General features: G+C 41.5%; 2 protein-coding genes across 5 annotated transcripts in view; one reads left to right on the forward strand and one right to left on the reverse strand.

The window, feature by feature from the left end:
* Positions 1-12,945, forward strand: part of BMP2K (BMP2 inducible kinase) — a 64,887-nt gene extending 51,942 nt beyond the window's left edge. Inside the window, exons 16-17 of one of the 3 annotated variants that reach the window (XR_003398309.1) lie at positions 7,282-9,124; positions 9,965-12,945. Coding sequence is in view for 2 of the 3 variants with exons in the window: in XM_026847767.1 (XP_026703568.1) it covers positions 7,282-8,716; positions 9,051-9,060 (1,445 nt within the window). In the remaining variant the exon portion in view is untranslated. Of the gene's footprint in view, positions 1-7,281; positions 9,812-9,964 lie in introns of those variants that run through there. The other 2 variants (XM_026847767.1, XM_026847768.1) reach the window with 2 other exon arrangements.
* A 1,393-nt stretch (positions 12,946-14,338) lies between these two features.
* On the reverse strand, positions 14,339-21,352 carry PAQR3 (progestin and adipoQ receptor family member 3). 2 transcript variants are annotated; one of them, XM_026848071.1, is made up of 5 exons: positions 20,193-21,352; positions 19,238-19,435; positions 17,723-17,813; positions 17,261-17,399; positions 14,339-16,793 (listed from the first exon to the last, which is right to left on the reverse strand). In XM_026848071.1, the coding sequence occupies exons 1-5, from the start codon at positions 20,340-20,342 to the stop codon at positions 16,484-16,486; spliced, it is 888 nt and encodes a 295-aa protein (XP_026703872.1). In that variant the 5' UTR covers positions 20,343-21,352; the 3' UTR covers positions 14,339-16,483. The 2 variants fall into 2 exon arrangements, with proteins under 2 accessions (XP_026703872.1, XP_026703874.1); XM_026848073.1 differs by lacking the exon at positions 14,339-16,793 and having other exon boundaries at positions 17,251-17,399.
* Between the last annotated feature and the right edge of the window lie 2,759 nt (positions 21,353-24,111).

Consider the following 24,111-nt stretch of genomic DNA (forward strand, 5'->3'; position numbering starts at 1 on the left):
GTCTTCAAATTATAAGAAGGAAGTGTCATGAATATATTAGTTTGCTGTTGAGTTGTACTTGGTAGTCTTTTGCCATCTTATTTTTGTTTACATCAATTCTTCCTGGGATTAAACTGGGCTAGATTGCCTTTTGCTTTCGTTGGCTACTGGTATTCAGAGAAGTAATAAAAGATTTGAAGTAACTCTCAGAATGATGCAGGGGACTGTGTGATAAGTGTAGATGTTGGGAAACATTGACTGGAATTTCTTGGCAAGTGCTGACCTGAAACAGTCTGCTAGGCATCTTACTCCTGTGAAGAATCTGAGTGAGCTGCCTTTTGGCTTGTCTTATTGGGATAAGGCTCTAGTTCAGGTCATGTATTTAACTGTTCTACTGAACGTTTTTAAAGCTCATCATCTGTCTGTAGACTTGGTGCTGCTTGATCAAGTCACGTGTTTTTTCTAATATACATAGGTAACCCCTTCCCAGTCACTGCATGCATGTTCACTGTGTGCAGACTGGGGATAAAAGCAAGTTCAGTTCTGTAGCTGCTTCCTTTTGATTTGCTCAAAGACTTGGTAGTGTCTTTAAATGATCATTATAGGTGTCTGTTTTAGAATAAAAGCAATTTTGCAGTGTGGTATGTAACTTGATAATCACAGCTATATGGATCTGACAGAAAATCGGCCAGCTGCGTGCAAGAGAGCAATACAGTGGAAAGCATCTGGAGACTTGGAGACAATATGTCCCTGAAAGGACTGCTGCAATAGCTGATTATTAGCATTCACCATGTTACAGCAGAAAAGGGCATTCTTCTGGCATGAAGAAATGTGGGTGATGACTGTTCATTTGGTTACTCTTGTGTACTGCTTCTAACAAGGTTTCAGAATGCTGCAGGTTTCTGTACCATGGCTTTGGAGCCCTTGGACTATGTGCAGTCTGGAGCTTTAAGTGAAACACAACTCGCTACAATTCAGCAAGAAGTTACCAACCTGAGAACAAGAGAAAGACAGACTTGAGCCAGCTTCCTCTAAAACAGCTCATGCCATCAGTTCACGTTTCTTTGGCAATTGATGTTCTTGAATTGTTTGTTAAAAGATGCCCAGACCCACAACTTGATATGGCTGTTGTACAGTGTTCCAGGTTTAGGTAACTTGTCAATTAAAATAAGTTCATACCAGTGTTTGTAATCACTCAAAATACTGTTTATTTTACTCCATAACCTGTCCTTGGCTATGCTTTCAAGTATTGCTGAATACAGGTTCAGAATCTTTCCCTCTATGAAGATAATCTTTCGATGTTAGCCTTTCTAGAAAACTCTTCCAAAGTAACTTGAACTTACTCACACATCACAGGAATAAATCATATCTATGGGCTGTTCCAGTGGTGTGCTTTTTCTCTACAAAAGAATGCAGTGTGGTATTTTTTTGGCCAAATCTTAGATCAATCACAGTCACCTTTCACTTTTTTTTTTTTTTAATAACACATTTCAACCTGTAGACTAACTATTGAAAGAATATCTGAGCAATAGATGCCAGGTAAAAGTGTATGTTCTCCCATTTTTGTCCTTCTTAAAAATAAAGGGGGTAAGCAGTGTAAATCCTCATTACAATATTCAGCAGCTGCTGCTCTGGCTGCTGTCAGAGAAGTAGCGCAGATTTAGTTGCAGCATGCCGGTAATCCTTGGGTCTGACATGTGGCAAATCGTTCTGAAATGATGGTGGCAGTATGTTACCAATTCAAACAAAGCTTAAAGCCCTTATGCCCCGCTCTTTTGCCACCCCCACAATACCCTAAAATGATGAACTAGCAGAAGACATGTAATTATTGCAGTTGTTAGAGGGAATTCATCCTCTTATAATCGGATATCTCGAAAAAGAACATCAGAATAGAAAATTTCCTTGAAGATTGGGATCTTCTTATATGATTAAAGATGTTCCACCTGGCTTGCATTTGAGTGAAGAACAATTGTCTCCTACAAGATGCAAACCTGATTAGAAGTGTAGTAATCTGAACAGTACATTGCAAACAGATGTTACTCAACAATTTGCAGCATTTTTAAAATAAAAATAAATATCTGAACAGTCTCTGCAGTGGTTTAAGTTGAGACGATTGCATGAAATCAACATGACAGAACACTTCATTTTGAAATCTATTTGGCCAGAACATTAAATTGTCATTAACCAGAGAATTTTTCCTTTTGGGGCATTAAGTTTCTATTTGTAGTGCTCTTTGTATTTATTTAGTTTGCAAACTTCTTTAGGAGTGAAAGAGGGGGAATTATAGTGCGGAAAAACAAACCAAAATATTCCTGTCACGGGTTGAAATTGATATTTTGTTTTTTTGGTTTGGTTTTAACACAAGTCTGCTGCAATTTTATTCCCTGTTATTGGGACTAAACCAAAGACTGCAGCTGGGAAGGAGCATGCAGAGATGGTTTCTTCCATGAGGTTTGGCTGTGTTAGACTACAGAGTGTTTATATCTTGTGTCTGCTTGGAGCAGATGGCTCTGTTTGTTTACAACACCTCAACACAGAGTGAAGAATAAAGAAAGGTACTTGCTCTTTCCTGAAAAATACAAATGTGGGAGCAGTGAGGTCATCACTCTTGAAATGCTTCAGAAATAAAAGTGCTTTCTTCAAAACTATGTAGCAGGAGCAGTTGCTGCTCCCAGCATCAATCTGACGGGTGCCACTTGCTTTCCTGTTGAAGTTGTGCATGTAGGGTCATACATGCTGGGTCTGAAATCTGAAAAATATGGAGCTGCTACTGGAGCTTGTCAGTTTCTAATCACTGCAAAACTCATTGTCTTTTTGATAGTTTTGAGTCTGTACACAATACAGGAATATAAGTTCCCTGTTGTGATAAAGAAGTAATATTCATAACTGTCAAGGAGATGGTGCATAAGGAGGAACCTCAGGGCTAAAGAGCTAGAAATTCAGAAACCCTGTTCAGAAATAATTTGTAGTGAAATGAGAGGTTTGAAGCTGATGAGCTAATAGGCGGTTAATTGCCTGGTGCTGTGATGGTACAGCTGGGAAAAGAAACACACTCAATCTTTAAATGGCCTCAGAATATAAATACTTCAGAAAATGTTTTCGCATGTACAGGGACAGACACTTGCAGAGGCTCAGGCTTCCTTGTCCAGTGTGCTGATTCATTCTTGCTGTCATTCAAAAAAGGTGGTGTGTGCTCCATCCAATGTGTGATGGCTTAGCCCCGTTACCCCCACTGCTCTTAGAACAAGAGGCCACAAAACTGACTAGTGCCAAGACAGATTGCTGTGTGGAAAGTACTGTGAAAATGGCCAAGTACTTCAAAGTTTTGATAATCTCACTAGCTATTCCAGCACCTCCCATGTCTCCGTCAATGCGTAATGTGCTCAGCATTTCCTTGAAGAGTGGTTCAGAGCTCCAAGTATGTGAAAACGCATAGCTTCAGACATAGTGAGCAGGTGCTCTCTGTGTTCACTATAGAACATAAATCTGTAGCAAGTAGGGTCACTCAGTGAATTGTTCCTGACTTCATCCCAGCTTTTCTAGAGATGGTAGTTATTGGACTACAGAAAGGAAATTTAGGATGCTAATATAGATTCCTTAAAAACTAGGTTGTCTGGATGACTGATTCACCAAATAATTTGCTGTGTATCAGCCTGAGTAACAGTTATAGGTGGGTGTGTTTAGAGATGTTCGAATGGCTTGTGTGTCAGTACTAATACATTGAGTGTGGTTTGGGAAAGTGCTTTAAGTGTTTTGCCATGTATTATCAAGTGCTGTTTGATCTGTGTTCTGTCCAGAGAGGTGTGCTACAGAGTGCTAAACATCGTGTGGCTTAAATTACTTGTTCAGCAAGTCAGCAGCTGTTGGTAGAGGTTAGAATTTTTTCTCTTGTTGGTGTCCTTTGCAGTTTGTTTTTCAGTGAGTGTGACTGTGACAGCAACTAACAAATAATATTTAAACCTTCTGGGATGACAGGTATATTAGATATACTGTAGTTCAGTTTTTGTATTTAAAGAAAAAATTATAATTTGTTTTCTGCATATGTGAATTAGTGACAAAGGTATAATAGTTCCCTGGGAGTATAAACTCATGTGGACGTTGACATACATAAAAGGTTTGGGTTTTTTGTTGTGTAAGTGGTGTTGGCATCTAACCTAGAAATATTTCTTTTTTCTTCTCCTTTTAAATCTAATTGCATTTATGTTAACATTAGTGCTTCAGTAAATACTGGGAACAGCAGGATTTGAAAGATAGGGGGTTACACAGTGCAATGTGAAGGCTGTACCTTTGGGAAATCTACAGTAAGCAGCCAAATAATCCAGATTCTAATTTAGTGGGTAAAACAAATATGTAGTATTTAAAATTACAGTAGATAAGAAGCAATCTGACACCAGAAGCAAAGAAGAAACAGCTCAAAACCCTAATCACCTGATGTTTTTAGTCATTCTTATCATCTTGTTTTTAAATCCATACATAAAATATATTGCTGCTGAATTTTTATTGTTATTTTAAATGTAATTGCGAAAGAGCAAAATGGCTACTGTATGAAGAAATCTGCTAGTAATTCCTTTTAAAAAAGGCAAAACTGTTTTTGTAAAATGAAAAACTTGATATTCTGGTCTAAACTGCAGCACAGAAAGACAAAATGTGACTTTGCCTGTTAGTTACATGCTGATTTCCTTGTGAAAGAAGACACTACCTGAGAAATTACTGTGTATATTGTAAAAACAAGAGAGTCACAAGATGGATTCCGGATGAAGATTTTTTTAAAAAGAATTAACTGATGCACATACTCATCCCCCGCCTTTTCAAACCTTGAAATGAACACATTGAGTCAATTAATTTTCAGCAACTTTTAAATACAACTGTACGTGCAAGGTATTAATTTTGGTTAGGTGAGAGGGTCGGCAGTCTAGCACAGTGCTGTCAATAAAGCCCATTATTAACTGCTTTAATGAGGACCAACCCCTGTCCCCAGGTGTGTGTCAGACATGTACCCAGCACTTCTCTGTGTGTTGTGCATTATCTGAGGAGTGAAGGCGGGTACCTGGGTGTTCCTCACTGGGTAAAAGAGAACTCGGTGTTGGCCATTAGGCAAGTGTAAACTGGTTGTCAGTCCAAGTGGTGCAAGCATAAACACAGTTGGCTTTGCCATTGTTCTGGTCTCCATCTGAAGGTTGGTACCCACCTAGTATCAGCCTGGAGTGACTGTAATATAGCCATCACTTCAGAGTATTCCACACACATTTTCAATAGTTGCTCTGTGTCTGCAAAAAGATGAATTATCGTTGCTGTATTAGTTACATGTTCAATTATACATTCTTAAAGCAGTATGGCTACTGTGTGATCTTTGTCCTAGAGAAAAGGACATCTCTAGTAAATACACTTTCTTGAGCTGAGACCAAGTGTTTTGCTTTCTTTTCCTTCTACTAATTTTCTTCAAATAGAAATCCAACAGTTACACTTCTGAAAAACATCTCTGCAGCAGCAGGGCTCTGACATAGGGAGAAACTTGTTTTGTCTAAGTCTGCGTGCCATACCAATGGCACTGTGCAGGCTTATCTGGTCTGCTTGCTCTTGCCATCTGTTTTGTTTACTGATGCAAAGTTTTTACTGCTCCCAGTATTTCTAAGCCAACCACCCCATGAAAGAGTCATCAATGAATTGTTCTTCTTAGCTCTAGTTGTCAGATAGTAAATAGTGAGAATGAAGGTGTCAGAGTAAAATGAATAAATTTCCTTCCTGTGGAGAAACTGATCTGAGTGATCCTATTTTAGAAACAAACAAGAAAACACTTCTCAAACTTAAAGCATAGCTTTTTTTTTTTTTTTTCTTCCCTGAATTGCTACACTGGAAGTTAGAGAAGGGCTCAATGTGAAGTTTCAGTGTCACTAGAGAAGATATTCTCTAAGTATAGGTTTGACACACCAGTGCAAGTATTGCTTTAAAAAAAATAATAAAAGCTCTTCCATGTTGCTTTTGCAGTTGGTGCTTCGTTGGCGTTATTGATAGGGAATGCCCTGATAGAGAGAGACTGTTTCTGTTGAAACCATGGGTTGGGCACTTGGGGAGACCTTTTTGAATGCCCAAATGCCAGTGGCCATGAAGCTTAATTCTCAGTGGGATTTATGAGTCCAAATTACAGTTTTGGCCCTGACTGTGGAGGGAAAGCCAGCATTTAACATCCTTCTCCCTGCATCTCTATTTCTGTATAGTTATGTTAGCTGATTACTTTGTGATCTCCCTACAGGGACTGCTGTCTTATCTGTTTCCCTTTGTATGCATCAAAACACACTCGGGAGGCAAAAATCCCCAAACCCCATATCTGTTGTGGCTGTTGGCAGGCTCCAAGTCCCACTTCTTCAGCTTGTGTAAGGAGCTGGTGGCCATGAAGGCAGGACAGACAGATGATGACCTCATGTAACCTTCCCTGCAGCTTGGACAGGAACAAGCTTTTCTCTTGCTCAGTCCCTGATTTTCATAGACCTTAGAGGAACCTAATTATCTTGGGGATATTGTGTAGGATTGTCTCATGCTATGAAAGCTTGGGAAAGACTGGGGACTAACAGGGTGTCATGCACTCACTTCTATTTTGAAACTACGTTGAGTATGTCAGTATTGCCACATGTATCTGTGTGGTAAAAACCTTAGTACAGTGGGTCAGTCTTGGACAACCTCTTCAAAAAGCACCTGAAGGGATATGTTTGTCAACAAGGTGCATGTGCTTTCTGATATACAGAAACTGCACAGCAGAGTGGTTGGTAGCCCAGCAGCCCTTTGAGGTGTGTTGCTGTAAAATGGTATCTAAGATCTGAAGTGAATTAACTGAAATTGCTGAGTACTTTTCTTTTGCCGATGCTGATTGTTTTCATTACTAGAGTAATAAGCTGACAAACTATCAAAGCAGAAGCATTTCAAGAAATACGTAGTCTGTTTTTAAAAGAAAAAATTGATTCAAATCTTTCAAGCACACTGGCTCCTGTTTCCCTGGAGAGGAATGACTGCGTAATGAGTGTTTGAAAAGCTGGCTATGGAGATCACCCGTGTCCATTGATCCTTCCTTCATCCCCCCCAAAAATACTAGTATTGCATTTCCAGACATCTTGTGTTTGAGGAGTAAAGCTAAAAGGTCTGACTATTAATCTATTTTGAGCGTTGTTTGAAATATTAGATATGATTTTTAGCTCATTGCCCTCATTAAGTGCAAAGCATACGTTTGCATCAACTCTTGGTATGTATGGAATAAGTGTTGACTTTGAGTGTATTTCAAGTTTTATTTTGCATTTTTCTTCGGACTTGCAGGTTCCCCTGGAAAACAAGTGGATAACTCGGCCAGCAATCAAGGAAATAACTTAGGGACCCCAACCAAGGCTGGAAAACTGAGCCATGCTTTTAGAGATCCCCGACCGGGGAGGAAAACTGCAGAGGGACAAGTGACAAAAGGTGGCGATGAGTCAGAGAGTGATTTTGAATCTGATCCTCCTTCTCCCAAGAGCAGTGAGGAAGAAGAAGAACAGGAGGATGAAGAAGTTTTGCAGGGAGAGAATGGAGACTTCAATGATGACAATGATACAGAACCAGAGAATTTAGGTCACCGACCTCTCCTCATGGACTCTGAGGAAGAGGTAGAGGAAGAGGAGGAAGAGAAGCAGAGTTCTGATTCCGATTCTGATCGTACCAAGCAAAAATCTACAGAAGGGCTCCTAAGCACTAGGTTCAGAGATGATGTGGGCAGTGGTGAAATCAAAGAACCCAGTTCAATGCATATGTCCTTGTCTGAGATGCCAAATACTGTAACCAAGGTGAAACCTGACCAAGAATTTGATGTGTTTGGGGCAGTGCCCTTTTTTACTCTGCAGCCTCAGGCAAGAGAGAAGATAGGCAAAGATGTCTCTTCTCAGATGGCTTTTCCTGGCATGAACCAAGAGCAGGATGACTTTGATGTTTTCACAAAAGCCCCTTTCAGCAGAAAGGTGTCTCAGCAAGATGGCCAGGTGGCAGGTACTGAGCCTCTGCTCTCCCCCACCTCTCCACGGAGTGTTGATATTTTTGGCTGCACGCCATTTCAGCCTTCCCTTCTCCCCAAGACTGGTGGAAGTAAAGAGGACCTGTTTGGGCTGGTTCCTTTTGAAGAGATCACAGGGAGTCACCAGCAGCAACAGAAGGTGAAGCAGCAGCGTAACCTGCAGAAACTTTCTTCCCGCCAAAGGCGCATGAAACAGGAGGTCTCAAAGAACAACGGAAAGCGCCACCATGGTACCCCAACCACCACGAAGAAGGCATTGAAACCGAGCTACCGCACCCCAGAGAGAGCCCGCAGACACAAAAAAGCAGGCCGCAGGGACTCACAGAGCAGCAACGAGTTCCTGACTATCTCGGACTCCAAAGAGAACATAAGCGTTGCGTTGACTGACAGCAAAGATCGAACCAACCCTCTGCAGACAGATGAGAGTCTGCTGGATCCTTTTGGAGCCAAACCCTTCCACCCACCGGACTTGATGCGGCATCCCCAGCATCAAGGGTTTGGTGACAACCGTGGGGATCACGGCACAGTAGTAGTGGCTGGTAGACCTAGGCAGAGCTCCTTGCATGGAGCCATTCATGGTGGTGATGGGCTGAAAACAGATGACTTTGGTGCAGTACCCTTCACAGAACTGGTTGTGCAGAGTGCGCAGAGTCAGCAGCAACAGACACTAGAGTTAGATCCCTTTGGAGCAGCTCCGTTTCCTTCCAAACAGTAAATGCTTCCAATGGGTTCCACCCCTCTGACTTACTTGATAGAGATTTTAATTAGTGGAGTAATTTATCTGGTTGAATTGGCAGGGACCTGGGCTGTACAGTTTGTTCAAGTTCAAGAAGGCATGGCCAGCTTGCATGATGACATTTAGAGGGATGGCAAATTTTTATTGGGGTTTTTTTTGAGAAAAATAGAAAAAAAACCCAAACTGGGAGTGTCATTTTGTTATGACACGTGCCTCCCAGAAAGAAAAATCAGGTATGAGTCATTGTCTGCCACTGACTTTGGGCCCTGGAACATACTGTCATTCTGCACTTTTGTGTTGCCTTTTCAGTCCTCTGTGATGTGCTGAGATGGAGGGAGAGGGACAGTCAGAGAGCACATGAAAGACATTTTCCATACATACAGGTAGGCTAATGGAACTGTGCTGGTTCTTTGTGTCTCAGTTGCAGTAGACCTAAGAACCAAAATGTACTAATACCCAGACTGATCTGCTGGAAATAGTCAAGTCGTTGCTTCCTAGGTGAAAACTACCTTTATTAATCATAAAAATCAAGAAGCCAAGTCCTCAAGGGGCTGTCACTCACAATTCCAGAGCACGGCTATGGCTTGAGACCCAGTAGATGTCTATGCAGCTGCAGAGATGAAAAGCAGATTTTTTTTTTTTTTTTGAGTGCCTAAAAGTTCAAGGGTTTTGGGCTTTTTTTGTTTGTTTGTTTGTTTGTTTGTTTTACAGTAAGTGCCATTAATGTAAAATAGCAAACTGGAAGTATAGCATTAAAACTAAAGATACAGAGAATATAATGGTTTGCGAGATGAAAAGCCTGAATGTAGGGGAGTAAACCAGCAGGGATGCAGCCAGTGTTTGGAGCACTTTGAAGACTACTCAGTATGCTGGGAAGAGAGGCTGGTTTACATGAGGAAATCCTTTGGCACATGTGGATTATTTCAGATGATTTGTACAGTTGACTCTGAGATGCAACCATCAGATTTATTTGATTACAAATTGGGATTTGTGTCTGAAAATACCTTTTCGTTTCCTCTTGGATTTTTATTGCAAAGAAAACATGTATTCTTTCAGACCTTTTTTTTTTTTTTTTTTAAACAGTAATTTTATGAAATGACTGTAACCTAATGTTCCTTTAAGTTCTGATGAATCTATTATTGTACTTAAGTGTATTTTATAAGAAAGTTTTGCTAAACGCACTGAGCTTTGAAGAAACTTCTCTGAACCCGGATTTGTTCCAGAACAGAAGCAGTAAGCAGCAAGTAGCTTGCTGAAGCTGATTGCTACTCTGCCAGTAAACTGCATTTCACACCACAAAGCCTTATGGGCAGGACTGCTGTCCTGCTGCACAGTACCTCTGAGACATCAGGTGCTTGGGAGCACGCGGTGCTGGTAGGTGATGGAAGGTGATGCGAACAGACTCGTTGAGGACAAGATTTTGTTACTGTGTTGCAGAAGTTTGTGCTGTGTAGGCAGGACGGCTTCTCAACTGCCTCACAACTTGTGCCAAGCCACGTACACTGTCTGCAGAGCAAGTACGACTCGGGACGGTCCAGTCTGCCTTTTTTCCATGGCAGTTGTAGAGAGGAAGCAGAAAGAGGTAGTTCCTCTGCTTGTCTCAACGTTGTATCCTGCTCTGCTGAATGCTGATGAGTAGATAATTGGATGTTTTTATATGGAGGACATAGGTGTTTGTGGTTGTCTCCCCCACTTTCACAGGAGGTAAAGTGAAATATTTAGGGTTGTGCTTTGGGTTTTTTCCAAAGTTTCCTGATGGTTATACAGTCATCTTAAGACTTGTGAGGGTGGGGCTGGATCCATTACAGTATCTGTTGAAAACAACACATTAAAAACGTGTCACTTGACTCCTCTGGGGGTTGGTTTGATAAAAGGCTTCCTCAGATATGTGAGATTGCTTCCACTGGTCCTGGAATTTGAAAGTAACACATACGTATATGTACACTGTCATTACCTTTATCTTCCTTGTTTTCATTTTTCTCACAGTGTGAAAGTGAAATATTACAGCTGTGCTTGGTTAAATATGTCTTTTTCAGGCTTAGAAATTAAGCTTTTAGGAGATTATAAGTAGAAATGTTTCAACTCTATTTGCACAGGATTTTCCTAGGCTTTATTACTACTGTTCTCACCTGTTTTTTTGTGCCAAAGGCTGTAAGAAGCGCACGCCAAGTTGTGTAGCATTTTCTGATACTCAGGTTAACTGTCTTTTTTTTTTTCTCTACACGTGCTTATGAGCTGCCTTCCTACAGTATCCTTCTGAACTGTTACTTACCTGCCTAAAGAGCTGTTGGAGCAGAGTATGACATGACAAATGGGGCAGGTGGGTGGAAACAAAATGAAAATAAAACAGACAACTGACCCATGGTCTTAAATGTGGCTAGTCCTTGCCAAAGCCACGCAGGTGCTGCTGGTGGAAAAGCAACTTCAGGGCTTGCTCGGCTGTTTGGTGCCAGAGGAAAGGGTTAACAACGTGTATGGGACTAGGGCTCAGCTCCAAGCAGAGGGAAAATGCTGTGCATCATCAGACTTATCATGGGCCTAAATATTGAGGTAAATTAAGAATAGGGGTAAGTGTGTTTGGTTTTTGCCTGTTTATCCTGAGACTTCAGGCTGAGGAGCACTACAGGTTTTCTTTGTGTGACAGGTTGGTTTGGTTTTTGGTAGAGGGTCCGTAAGTGGTTTATATTACAGTACAGGAAAGCTGGAGTGAGGTTGTACACAGAAACTGAGACCTGAGATAAAAGCAAGCTGTAAAACCATGATACTCTACAAGTGGCATAATGCCTCTGGCTGCATATGAGTTACGGCCGATATTTACTTCCTGATGGCCTTAATAAACCTTGTTCTTTGTATTCTAGTTATGAAACAGGTTTTTGCATAAATGTAACTTTTTCGTTTCTAGAGTTAAAATTATTTTATCCTTTCTTGTGACTGAAAAGAGATTAGTATGCCTCGCCAAGTTGTCTTTGTGTGGTGCATAATGTTTGTACACAACTAAACCCTAGTTTGGGTTTAATTTCAGCTAAGATCCACTGTTCAACAGAGACAAAACACGGTACTGCTGGGGAATGTGACAGCCTTTTGCCTTCATTTGGGGTGTGTGTGTGTGTGTGTGCTCGTGTGTGTGCTTGCCATGGGGTGTATCATGACCTTACCTGAAATACAGGAAAGACCTTGTTGCACTAGACATGTATCGTACTGTCTGTGAAGACAATAATGGCAAGGTAAGGAGCTGACACTTCCTTTCCCACTGAAAATGTCAATTGATTTTTACAGCTTTCAGCATGTTGGGATGACCGAACTGCAGGCTTTTTAGAATCAGCTGCTTGAGAGAGAGATATTCTGTCCAAAGGTACTAAGAAGCCCTTAACAGTTGCAGACATTGAAAGAAAAGTAAGATAGTTATGTTTCTCTGCGGACTCTCAAACGGCCTTGAGATGTCCGCATTTGCTTTGGCTGAACTGTGTAATGTGGGATTTGTGGATACCACCTTTGGAGGAGATAACTTAATCATTCTGGGTGTCCCAGTTAGTAAAACCAAGTACTGTGAAAATAAGTTGATATATTTGCTACTGTGAGAATAAGAGTTTATGTGGAGTTTTTTATACTATATCGTGTATTTTTATATATGAAAAGTATATATAAAATATACACATGCTCGCACACATCATGTATCTCTTGGAGTTGCTGTGTTTCTAGTAATACAGCAGCCACAATCACTTTCATGTGACTTGAGGGAGTGAATATGAATGAAAGCTGCAAAAGAATAAAGAATGGCAAAGGGTGGCTGCTGCGTTACTTTTCCATAGTGCTTATTTTGAAAGGAAAATCAAGGAAATTGTGTGTATAGCTCAATTTGTGACTAAGGCATCACATAATATTAAAGAGCATAAAAATTATGTTAAAATTGCTGGCATTCAGCTTTTAAGTGCACTTTCCTGAACTACACTTCAATTTCTTGTTAGACTTCAAGTTTCTAAAGCTTTTTTGTGTACCACTAAACAGAGAACTTTTAACTTTTTTGTGAAACTGATGTACGTCATAAAATACTTGCAGTTGTTAAATAAACAGATGTGATAACAGTGACTTTGTAGATCTCTTTAAACATTGCTTTATTAAGTATTCACATTTAGGCTTTAATTTACTCATTATAAGCAGTGCTGCTTCTGCTGATTTCATTTTGTGGCTGTAGACCTGTCACTCTCTTGAAAATGTTTTAAAATACTTGTATTTGCTGCCCAGTCATATTTCTTTGTCCAACTTTGTTCAAAACCTGTTGATCATGTACTATTTTTAATTTCTTATTCCTCTTTAGAGCCTTCCTGCAGAAGTTTCAAAAGGATGTGTTCCAATTCCTAGGTGGTAACTGAAGCTTGGTCCCTTTTCTACAGCCAAAATGTTAAGTATAGTCTGCAGTGCTACCTCTGTGGACTTAGTTCTGCACCTAATCTTTTAGACATAATTTTCATGTGATTTAACCCCCTTCTGGCAACTGTTTCCCAGAGCAGTTTTTTTGAATGCTGCTTATACTGATTTTACTCTTAGATAAGCTGAATGAAAATGGTCAAAGACAGAGTGGCAGCAGGACTCAGTTACTAAATAGTAGCTCATGCCCAGGCTGTTCTCTCTCATATCTACTGCCAGTTTCAGTCTAATTTTGTTACAAGGAAACACAGTTTAACTGGAGGCTTCATCTTAAATGAACAACTGTGGCTATTAAATTCTTGCTTTAAACAGTTAGTTTTTCATGGATAATGAGGTCGTTCAGTCTGCACGTTGTTCATGGTTTAAAGGTTTGGCGGAGTACAATTGGAAGAGGTCCTGGGGCATGATCCTGAGAGTTACTGGTAATAAATGTTCTGTGAGTGCTGGCTGTGTGCTGCAGAACAGGATGAGAACAAGCACTGGTAATAGAGGGGACAAAGTCGCCCCTGCTGCTGGTGCAGCTGCCTGCTGCAGGCTGTCTGCATAGGCAGGACACACATACGGTCACAGCTTTTCTGCCTGTGCCATCTCTGGTAAGAGGGTTGGTTTGTTTGCAGCCCCTGCAGTTACAAAAGCAGTTTAAAAATGTTCTGGCTATGGTTTTTTTTGAAGTGTGACTGCTAGCACTTGATTTCTCATCACAGATTTTTGTGTGCAGTTGAACTTCTCCTGTTAAGACTGAAAGCACATTTACAAAGTTGAGGTGGGAAAACTTGTTTCTGTTGAAGCAGTCAGGATGAGCCCTTCCTTCTTTTGCTTAGGGCACAGCAATGGGCCAGAGGCTTATAAGATACAAACAAGGCCCTACTTGGAAACTATCTTGATCTAAAGGTGGTATGCTTCAAAGCCGAGTTCATCAGCAGCTGGATCTAGAGCTCCTCCCCCCAAAAGGCAAATAGACACTCCCTAAGTACCCCTAGTAGACTACACTGCACACACTACTGGCATAGTGTAGTTCAAACACCTGCCCTGCCCGTCCCTGCTGTGCCTTGATAATTTAAGACAGTCTCCCTGTATATTTAAAACCCTGGGGAGGTGACAGAATTTGCGTGGTTGAGCAATTCACATCTGTCGTTTTGCTATTTAAGATGTAAGTATGATGTTACTCCAAGTAAACATCCAATGAACTGAAATTTATTTACATGTTCAGTATGTACATAAAAGACCATCATGCAGCTTGATAAATTCTGTCAGGGTAATAAAAACGCACAGCTTTGCAGTCAGTTTCCTTCTCCAGTGAAAACTGCTACAGTAGTTGGGAGTTTACATAAAAAAAATACATTAGCAAACTATAAAGTCAGTATGCTTTCAATACACAAACACACATTCTTCAAATATTATTGTTCACATAACACTGGAAACAGGCTTTTATACTTGCACCTTATCAGGCTTCAGTAGTAGTAATCAGTGCACTTGAAACTTGCTTGGCTGTCAAGTTTAAAAAATAATAATTTCAGTGTTTACACTGAAAGGCTCAAAGGTCTGGGAGTTGAATCTTAAATGCAGTCAGCTCTTACCACTACTTGTTTCTGGAGTTGAAAAATAAAAAAACCAAACCCAACCCCCTGAACTTAACAGACAGTTGGAATTACTCTCCAGCATAGCAGCAGAGAAGGTAGTATCCTGCCTTCTCCGTGCCTGACAGTAAGTTCCCACCGATATTCCACAAGTTCTTGGCACACCCCGCCGACAAAGGCGGGGACAGCTGGGCGTGTGTAGCCCGGGAGGCGGCAGCGGCGCAGAGGGGACCCGACAGCAGCCTGACAGCAGCCTGCCCGCCCCGTGAAGCGCACTGCACTAAGCCCAGCCTCGCCCTCTCTGCCTGAAGTAAACCCCAGCAAGGGAAAACCCTCCCCCAGAGGCAAGGGCAGAGCACTGGTAAGGCCGACAGTTCATTAAGGGCTTCCCGACTGTTACACGGCTTTTGGCACAGTTGTATAAGGTCTCTGCCCCCCCTGCTGGGCAGTGCTGTCCCATCCGTGGCCGCAGGGGTAAAACAAATTGTTTGACACCTTAGAAGGCCCATCAGTGTGCATTAAGCTGGCTGTTGGCAGATGGTCACAGAATATGAGAGAAGATGCAGGGGTACTATCGAAGGCCACGCTGCAGGTAACAAGGGGAGGTGTAGTGAGGTGAGCTAGGACAGTTTTTAATCCACAACTGAAGATTTCTGCCTGTAGTCACAGCAGAAACAGTTAAAAAGTTAAAATCTGCTGCTTTCCTACACTAGCCATGCTGATGCAATTGCATCCTGCAACAGCTCTGGTCCCAAACTTTTACTGCTTGGGATTAAGTTGTAACAGCATCTTGAAGCAAGCAGAGGAATCTCCAAATGGCTAATGCTGACTAACACTTGATCGTGCGAGGCGGCAGCATTTGCTACCACCGCTCAACTGAACTGTAAACAAAAGCACAGCTGCTATCTAGAAGTCACTTAAAAATGTTGTTTCTAACCCAAAAATCCAAATAATCCAAATCCTGTTTGAAAAACTGGCACCCATTGAGGTTAATCATGCTGAGCTACAGCTATTTAATAACCTGTGTATTTTATGTCTCCCTAGTATTGAGTTTATAAGAGATGGTTCCAAGATAGATTCTAAAACCCAAGGCAACCTTTTAACTGGAGAAAGGTTATGGCATTAAGTCTTTTTCAGTAACAAAGTCTGCAAGTACAGTATAATGCATCACACCTTAAAAGGCCAAAGTTCAGTGACTTGAATCCCCAGTGGGTTCAGTACTTGAGGTGTGTTACTCCATCCTGTTAAACAAATGTAACTTAAAAAAATCATTAGCAACTCTACTGATTGCAAGATAGTAACAAATAGGAACATCCAGGCTTAGTGCTACTCCTGAAACATTTTAGAATACTAATTCCAAATTACCATGATCTAGAGAAGTTTCTTGAAGTGATGGCACTACCCATACTGAGAGAGGCAATTTGTAAGATCTGAAATGAAGATATAGCTATAGTGGATGACATGTGATCTCATCTTCCAGAAAAAGAGCTTGTTCAGAAAGGACAAGAATCCTCTGAATTAAATTTCATACATTACCATACTGATGCTGAAGTGTAAGCACATCATTCAGACAAGGATGCTGAAGGATGCAACACACCGTACCACTGTGATTTAGATCCAGGACCGGGTCCCACAGTTACCATGGTTTCACAAGCACGCTGTCAGGAGCACTTTCTCAATTACGCTCTTGAACAAAACCTGAAAACCTGGTATATGGGCCTGTTAGCTCAGCAAGGGTAATTACTTCTGTTGTTCATGTTTACCAAGCGAAAAAAATACTGCTGTGATCTGACTGCTGAGTCTTACAGCCCACCTTTCCATTGTCCCACTGCAGGAAGACCTGTTTTGGACTTGATTGCAGAACAGGAAATTGATGTCAGATTCCAGGCAATGCTGTTGGTTTTTCAAAACTCCTAATAATATACTGGCCCAGCCAGCAGGTGACAGTCCAGAAGTCAGAAAAAGAACTGCCTCAGTGTGTAACTTCATAGCTCTCAGCTCATTAGGTAAGGTCCAGAGCCTCAAAGTCAGAAATTTCATTGAAGTGGTTCTGAAATACAGTGGGAAAAAAGTTTAGTCACTTACCATGCACATGAAAAGATCAACTCTTCCCTGATTTCCAAAAAATTCAGATCAATGCTTACTAGGCTAAAAACCTGACAAAAGCCTGAGGAAAAGGCTACTTAGGAACAAATACTAATGATGGCTTGAGGCTATTAAAATTGTGAAACAGCTGAAAGGGAACTGGCAGACCTCTGTCCTGCCTGCTCTGAAAGTCTGCTCAAGGGCATTGCAGCCTCCTGCCATCCAGCAGGATAGAGGAGCAGCCTGCCTGGCAGCAAGATCACTACTTCTTTATCTCCAAACAAGTATTACACCAATCAGCATTTTCTTTGGGGAAGTTAATTAGGGAGGCTGACTGAAACTTGTGACAAGTTAAAACCAGGATTATTTAACCGTATACTTGTTAGAATATCCTGTTCCCACGAGTATGAAGACTGCTCTACCTTCACTCACAAGTCTGGGCTATACTCAGGACAGGGCTTGCTGTGTCGATATTGCATGATGTACACTGTGGACTGATGCCACCAATACAGCATCACCACGGCAAGGATATGCCAGACTTGGTGACTCGAGCCGAGGTAGTTCAACTGTCCTGTGGGGAAGAAAAAGGGCAAGTGGTTAAATTGTTAAACTTCACAGTAACTCATGCAATGCAATTAGCAATCAGTCTGTCTCCAAAGCTCAACTATATGCTCCACTTACTGGGAAGGCAGTGAAAGTTCTTTAACAAACTTGACAAGAAGTTGTCTGCCTTCTTTGGATGCAAATACATGCCGCATTTTACTCTATATGAGAATACTTGATGTAGAACATGGTCAACCTGTTCCCTCACAGGAAGTTCAGGAGTCAGAGCAAGGACTGCAACACTGCAGGAAGCTTAACTGCAGAAAAAACACCCAGAAGAGAATGTCCTACCTGGGAAGTATCTTTCTGGAACTTTGGAAATATAGAAGAGAAAAGCTACAGCAGCGATGAAGTACATGACAACTACACGTGGAGCAAACTCCTGCAAAAGAAAAGGAAGCTCTCCTATTCTGTTAGAAGGTAAAACTAGGAAAAAAAAAAAAAGTCCCTAAAGATATAAAAGGCATGACAAATCTGAATCTTACTGCACTGCCTATGTTATGTAATGGACAAAATCCAACAGCAAAGCAAATGCCAAAGTTTGGGAAAATCTCAATGCAAAAAAACCCACCTTGGTTTATCACCACTTCTCTGCTTCAATATACAAGCTACTTTGTGTTTCTATGCAGTCTGCAGCAGACATGAAATCTGTCGGTAAACTGACATCTTCCAGTACACCAGTCTGACACAGAATGGCCACAATAAGTGAGGCTTCAGTGCAAAATCTCATTTACTAGTTGAGACTGCAGTCGCTAGGACCTAAGGCCTCAGGATTACCAGATACTGGATGGTAGATATTCAAGCAACCCATTCATGAGTTGTGTTCTGTTTTCCTTAACAGAATTTTTCTTTTATCAGAAATGGAACTTTTTCTGAAGTATGGAAACAAAATTCTGCTGTACCAGGAAAAATTAAGTGGGGGAAGATGTGAGGGGAAGACTACTGTTTATCTGATTTTTAGGCCAGCATTAAGTGGCCATAAAGGTTGCTCTTCCACATTCAACAGCAACTTTGGACTGGGCTAAACCACCACCCCAGGTGACAGTCCTCCATAAGGGCCAGTGTAAGAATGTTCACAGCTACTTCTTGCTACGAAAAGGAAACGTTTTCTTCAGCACAGTTGGGTCCCTGGGTAATTGCAATGACTTCTGTGCTTTTTACAGTGGGGTGTACTTTACTGCCTTCAGCTGTACTGTGCTGCTTGTTTCTCAGAGCATAACTCTAAGTGGTAAAACAAGAACAGGAAAATAGTGCAGTAACTTCACAGCCATGTTAAATGAGGGCTGCATAAGAGAGAAGGCTGAGTAGGCAAATACTGATTTTTGCTGCCAACCCAGGGAACAGAAGAGGAAGCAAATAATCATCCCATCAGTGTGTTCTGCTTCCCCTCCCTCCTCTTGAGCTGTGGAGGCGGACAGCCCAGAGCACTTGTGCAGCCTGACAGACTGCTTCCCACTCGCCAGCCGGCTCAGCTCCTCTGCTCCTGTCCCTTGCCCTGGGGTGAGCCAGGGTGCGGCCCACCCACACAGGTTCCTCTGTCCCTCGCTCACACTTGGATCTAGATTTCCTTCTCTTGGTGCGCTTTTAAAGCAGTAAAGCAGATTTAATCTACTCAACCTGTTCTGTTTACTACTTCTCAATTTCTAAGTGTTTGCATTTGGACCATATAATCCAAAAGAAGTCGGTGCTTAAAGAAATTTTAATTTCTGCTGCCTCCCCCTCATTTCCTGAAGTGCAAGAGGACTGAAGGAAGATGGCAAGTGAAAAGCAAAAAGGAATCTTATTTGCTCTTTTTTTTTCTTTTACCTGTACAATAGATGCACCAATGCCGCCGTTGAGCCAAACCCAGTGGATGGTGGGAATAATTCCATATCCAGACACTGAGCAAAAGATTATGGAGCGCAGTCTGTGCCACTGTTGCGTGAGGTAACTGGGATGAATCTGAGCAAAAAATACTGCCAAGATCATTGCCAGCACAGTGATTAAATATACCTGACGCCAGTACTGAGGAAAAAAAACACCAAAAAACAAAAGCAAGTTTGTGGGTTTTTTCATCATGTGTAAAAGTAAACTCTGGGTAGAAAGTTTACATTACTAAATGTAATGATATATCAAATCTCCTGTCACTGCTGTGAGCACAAACAATGGGGTTTGAATGATGAGACTTGTATTTATCAAATGACAGCGAGGGGAAGGGACTCTACTGCTCAGGTACACCCGGTAGATCATCATTTATTCCAAGGAGGGCCTTCACCAAACATTTTAAGCATAGCTCTGCCTCAGCAGACTTGTTCAACTACCTGATCTCTGCATCTGTTGCAGGCACAGATGTAATCTAGGCCTTTGAAGGGAACTAATTTTACTTGTCCTCTATTAGATGAAGAGAAAGTAATCTTATTTCTGCCTCTGTAACTACCTAGTGGGAAAGGATGTTTCAATTACTCGTGATGAAGACACATCCCATAATCACTCTCATCTATTTGACAAAGGTAGGATCTGTAAAGTTTACCCTGCCTTCATATAAATTTGAGTATTTTCTTGAGGCTTGTGCGATTCACAGCTTGAAAGGAAAACCTCAATTTGCCTATCACTTCAGCAAGCACAGTTCTGCTGCTGTCAGAAGGAACTTGTTTTGATCTCCGTCTCGGTCCCGACTAACATTCTATTCGGACACCCTGCAAAGAACCCCCTTCCTGGGTTGTAGAAACAACAGTGGGACCACAGGAACTAAACATTACATGAACAAGTGCTTCAAACTTACGTTATTGCAATAAAATGCATAAAATACTCCTGACACATAGCAGCCCAGGATACCAATGGAAATTCCTGCATAATCTAATGCCATCCATCGTCGGCTGGTCTTCTCTGAGCGGTGACAACAGAAAAGATGATATCCTACTGAGCAAAGCATACAGACCTATACAAATGTTCAAACAAGGATGCATTAATTTCTTAAAAATTCACAGAGAGTAGAGCAAGCTTAAACCCCGAAGCTCAGAGCATGCGATTGACCTGTTACATGTTTTGCAGTGCAGTTTGGTGCAGGCAATTATGATTTCGGCCAGTAGTCAACAGAAATCAAAGTAACTTTCTCTTGCTGATGGAAGAACAGAATCAGATATGATAACCCCAAATTGCCCAGCTAAGAAAACTGGGCCACTGAGGCCTAGACCTAGACCCTGAGGCCAAGTGTGGAGACAGTATGCAAAGGAGCAGGGCCACATCTGCATGACTACAGTGGAATGATGAATTCTGCTTGGCCAAACTCCCACAAGCAGAAACCAAAGCTCAAATCTGCCCTAACTGCCTGGCACCCATGTCACTTTACAGCAGGAACACACAAGAAATTTAACTCTTCTGATGCACAGGCTGCTGATTTGCTTCTGGGCTGGCATCAGAATTTTTTCCCTGACAAATGTTTGTGTTTCTCTGCAACCCTCAACAGGAGTAGGGAAGAGCGCAACAGCAGTGCTTTCCAAGCCAGCAAGGGGGTCTTCCCTACTCCTAGCCATGCAAAGGCATCCTATTCTCTTCAGGGAATAGTGATCTTCAGCTCTTCACACTTTTAGAGACACATGAAGTCTGCTGTTGAGAACAGATTTCATCTGACATGGAAGCTGTTGCTTAGAGCAGGTAAAATGTTAGAACACAAGCCTGACTGCCATCCCACACCAGCAGCAGGCCATGGCTACTTTTCATGTTGTGGTGGGTGACCCTTTGCAGCAGTAATTGTTGCCTGGGGGCCCCATCAGACAGTACTGAACCCCAACACTCAGCTGAAGCTGTGAAGTACAGCCTTGGACAGTTTAGTTGTTTTTCACAGAGTCTCTCCTCTGCTAGCTACATTCAGTCCTCCCTGGTTTATTCCATATATTAAACGGGTCAAACCCAACTCACCCACAGAGCTAGTCAGCTGCCTTTAAAAGCCGGCACAGGGCCCCGCTGCGGGCGGGTTTGTTTTCTCGAAGCCTCCCGAAGGAAGCCCGTCTCAGAAGGCGGAGATTTCCACTTGGGGTGAAAGGCTGCTGCGTGGCGCTTCAGCGGGATGTCCGCCAGCACCCCAGGCGGCGTGGGCGCCGTGCGAAACACGGCACTGCTTGGCAGCCGTCACTGTGGGTATCGCTAATTATCCATTTACAGCTCACCTGGCGTAAGGCGCGCAATAAAACGTTTCATTACTGTCGAGGAAGAGAATTTTGTCTGGAAGGAAATGGTGCGCATCCCTGAGAAGCTGCTGGAGAAAGAGGTTTCTTTGGGAACGTCAGCCATTTCTTTGAGGTAGACCTGACGAGTGCAAACCTTTCTAAAATACAGGTTAGAGACAGGTGCAAAGTTAAAAAGTGCTGAAGATTATAATTGCTTATGAGAATTGTACAATTGCTTATGGGAATTGTACCTTACAAAAGCAATCTCTGGTTAATTAAGGTAGTTAGTATTAGCATTTTTTTTTCCCTGTGTACTTTATGAAGTACCAAAAAAACAATAATCTTAGTAGCGAGGAAGACTCTTGCAAAGAATTTGCATTGCCTAAATAAGAAAAGCTGTGGGTTGTTTGCCAGCTGCTTTTCAATATTTTTCGTAATTAAAAAAAAAAAAATCACTAGATATCTGGCTCTCGTTTTCAAAGTTGACCAGTGTGCTGAATGGTAATCCTCATTCACCTGCTCCTCCCCTTCAGTAACATGCCATGCAGAATTCTTCAAAGGCCTTTTGCCTCATTAAACAAAAATGTGAGAGCTTTTCTCCAAGATGGCATGACAAGTATGAAAGATTTTCCCATGGCAGAGAGATTTGTATTGCGAAGTAAAAGATGTAGGGTGATGGGCATTTGAAATCAAGAATGACTGTGAAGACCAGGTGTTCAAATCCTAGATGTTGCAATATAACTAGCTGTGCTACATCACCCCCAGATTTCTATGTTAACACCATTCGGTTATTCAAATTAAGTTGGTTTTGGTCAACAGCAGCTCTTGAATATTTCTACTTATCAATCATTCACTGAGATTTTTTTAATGTCAGGGCTCTAAAAAACATATTCCTCCTGCCTCTGCTGATACTTCTTCATGCCTTTTCCCTCTTCTCAGCTGTTCTATGTACTGGCTGTCTTTTTCTCCCCCATATATCACAGGACTTTGGAGAGTTACATGGAGGGATCCTATTCATAGTAATAATTCAGCAGACTTAACTTTAAGAAACTTCCTCATGTTTTCCTCTTTCTGGGATGTACCTGAAGCATGTCTCTGAATGGTTCATTCCTATTTACTTACTTTCTATCTTGCTTTCCCTACGGCTTCTCTGTTTCTGTTTTTCCCCTTCACTTGAGCTTGCTATTAATTAAATTAATAAGAATAATTTAGGAAAAATACACAGAGAAAATACATTCTGAAAGAAGATCCTTAGACATGGTTCTTCTGACAGAAGGGGAGAGATCCAGATTACTGCTGGCTGTATTCAGGAGGGAGCACAGGATAATGCTTTTTCAGACAGCAGTGGCCTTAGGTACCCAGGGAAGCATGGTGTAATAGAACGCCTTGCAGGCCGGCGCAGTGCTAAGAGCTAAGTTGGCTGATACTTGGGTGATGGCTTGGTGAGTCTCGCATGTAACAGGGTCACAGGAGAACTAAGAATTCAGATACTAGTGTTTATTAGAAATAAAACCTTAGGAAGCCACAAAGGTGTTATCTGGTAGCTTGCTCAAAAGAAATAATTCAGAGGCTGTTGATGTTTGGTGGTGGAAGAACAGTTTAGTTCCCAGCTGACCTGTATCAGCTGTACTAAAAAGAGGAAAATGGCCTATTTTGGTCTACCTAGTGTGCTTGGAAGCTAAAATCTCTGAACCAGGCTAGTGGGGCCAAGCTAACAAGAACAGTATTTCCATGGTGGCAATCTTTTTCCTAACAAGTGTCCCAGTTTTTTCTCTTTGCAGTGCTCACTTGGATGAGGGAGATAATACATGTTTATTCAGTCACAAGTATGTAAAGGAGCAAGAATATAGCTGCCACATTAATCCAGGTGAGCGAACTCCAACTATCCTGAGGAGCCTCTCGCTGCCCTGGTGAAACTGAGTTGGGGAAGTCAGGTTCCTGCCAGCTCCCACTGATAAATGAAGAGATTCATTGTTCACTCGAGTAGAGACTTGCTTTCATCAAGCCAAATACTGCTTAGAAAGTTGTTAGCAAGTTAAAACCTTAATTAGTCTTAATTGTCCATTGAATCATTAGCTCACTGAGAACATTATACCTGGAAAAAACACTTTATTTCTAAGCCCTATGCAATTTAAATGATATCCCAAGTGCTTCAAAGAGTTCAGTCAGAAGGAATCGGAGCTGACAGCACTTTTTTTATTATAAAAGAAGCTTTAATTGGCTGTTAAGTTAAAGCTTTGAAGCTTTGATAGGAGAAGTGTTATAGGTTAAATTAATAGGGAAAATTGAAAAACAATTAGGACAGCTTTAAATTAATTACTTACACTATTTATTTTGAGCTTATTGAACAATTGTGTTGTATGCATAAGTGATTAAAATTAGCCATCTGTGCAAGATAGCTTTGACCTAAATTGACCTTCTTGAGTAAGTAGCTTGCCCTAATTCCTATACTGTATCCCTAATTTTACTGGCAGATAAGCTTAATTGGGAGTAAAGATGAATATACCCAAGAGGTTTCATACTTTTCTGTTGAAA

This window comes from Athene cunicularia (assembly GCF_003259725.1).
Source record: "Athene cunicularia isolate RWA chromosome 4 unlocalized genomic scaffold, athCun1 chr4_part2, whole genome shotgun sequence".
Taxonomy (NCBI): Eukaryota; Metazoa; Chordata; class Aves; order Strigiformes; family Strigidae; genus Athene; species Athene cunicularia.

What these genes read in the sequence shown, in the direction of transcription:
- PAQR3 (XM_026848071.1), bottom strand. Translation starts at nt 20,342, where the DNA reads ATGCTTTGCTCAGTAGGATATCATCTTTTCTGTTGTCACCGCTCAGAG. An exon ending in ATGCATTTTATTGCAATAAC is followed by an intron (nt 19,436 to 20,192) that starts GTAAGTTTGAAG and finishes TTTTTTCCTCAG; the next exon opens with TACTGGCGTCAGGTATATTT. An exon ending in TCCAGAAAGATACTTCCCAG is followed by an intron (nt 17,400 to 17,722) that starts GTAGGACATTCT and finishes TCTTCCCCACAG; the next exon opens with GACAGTTGAACTACCTCGGC.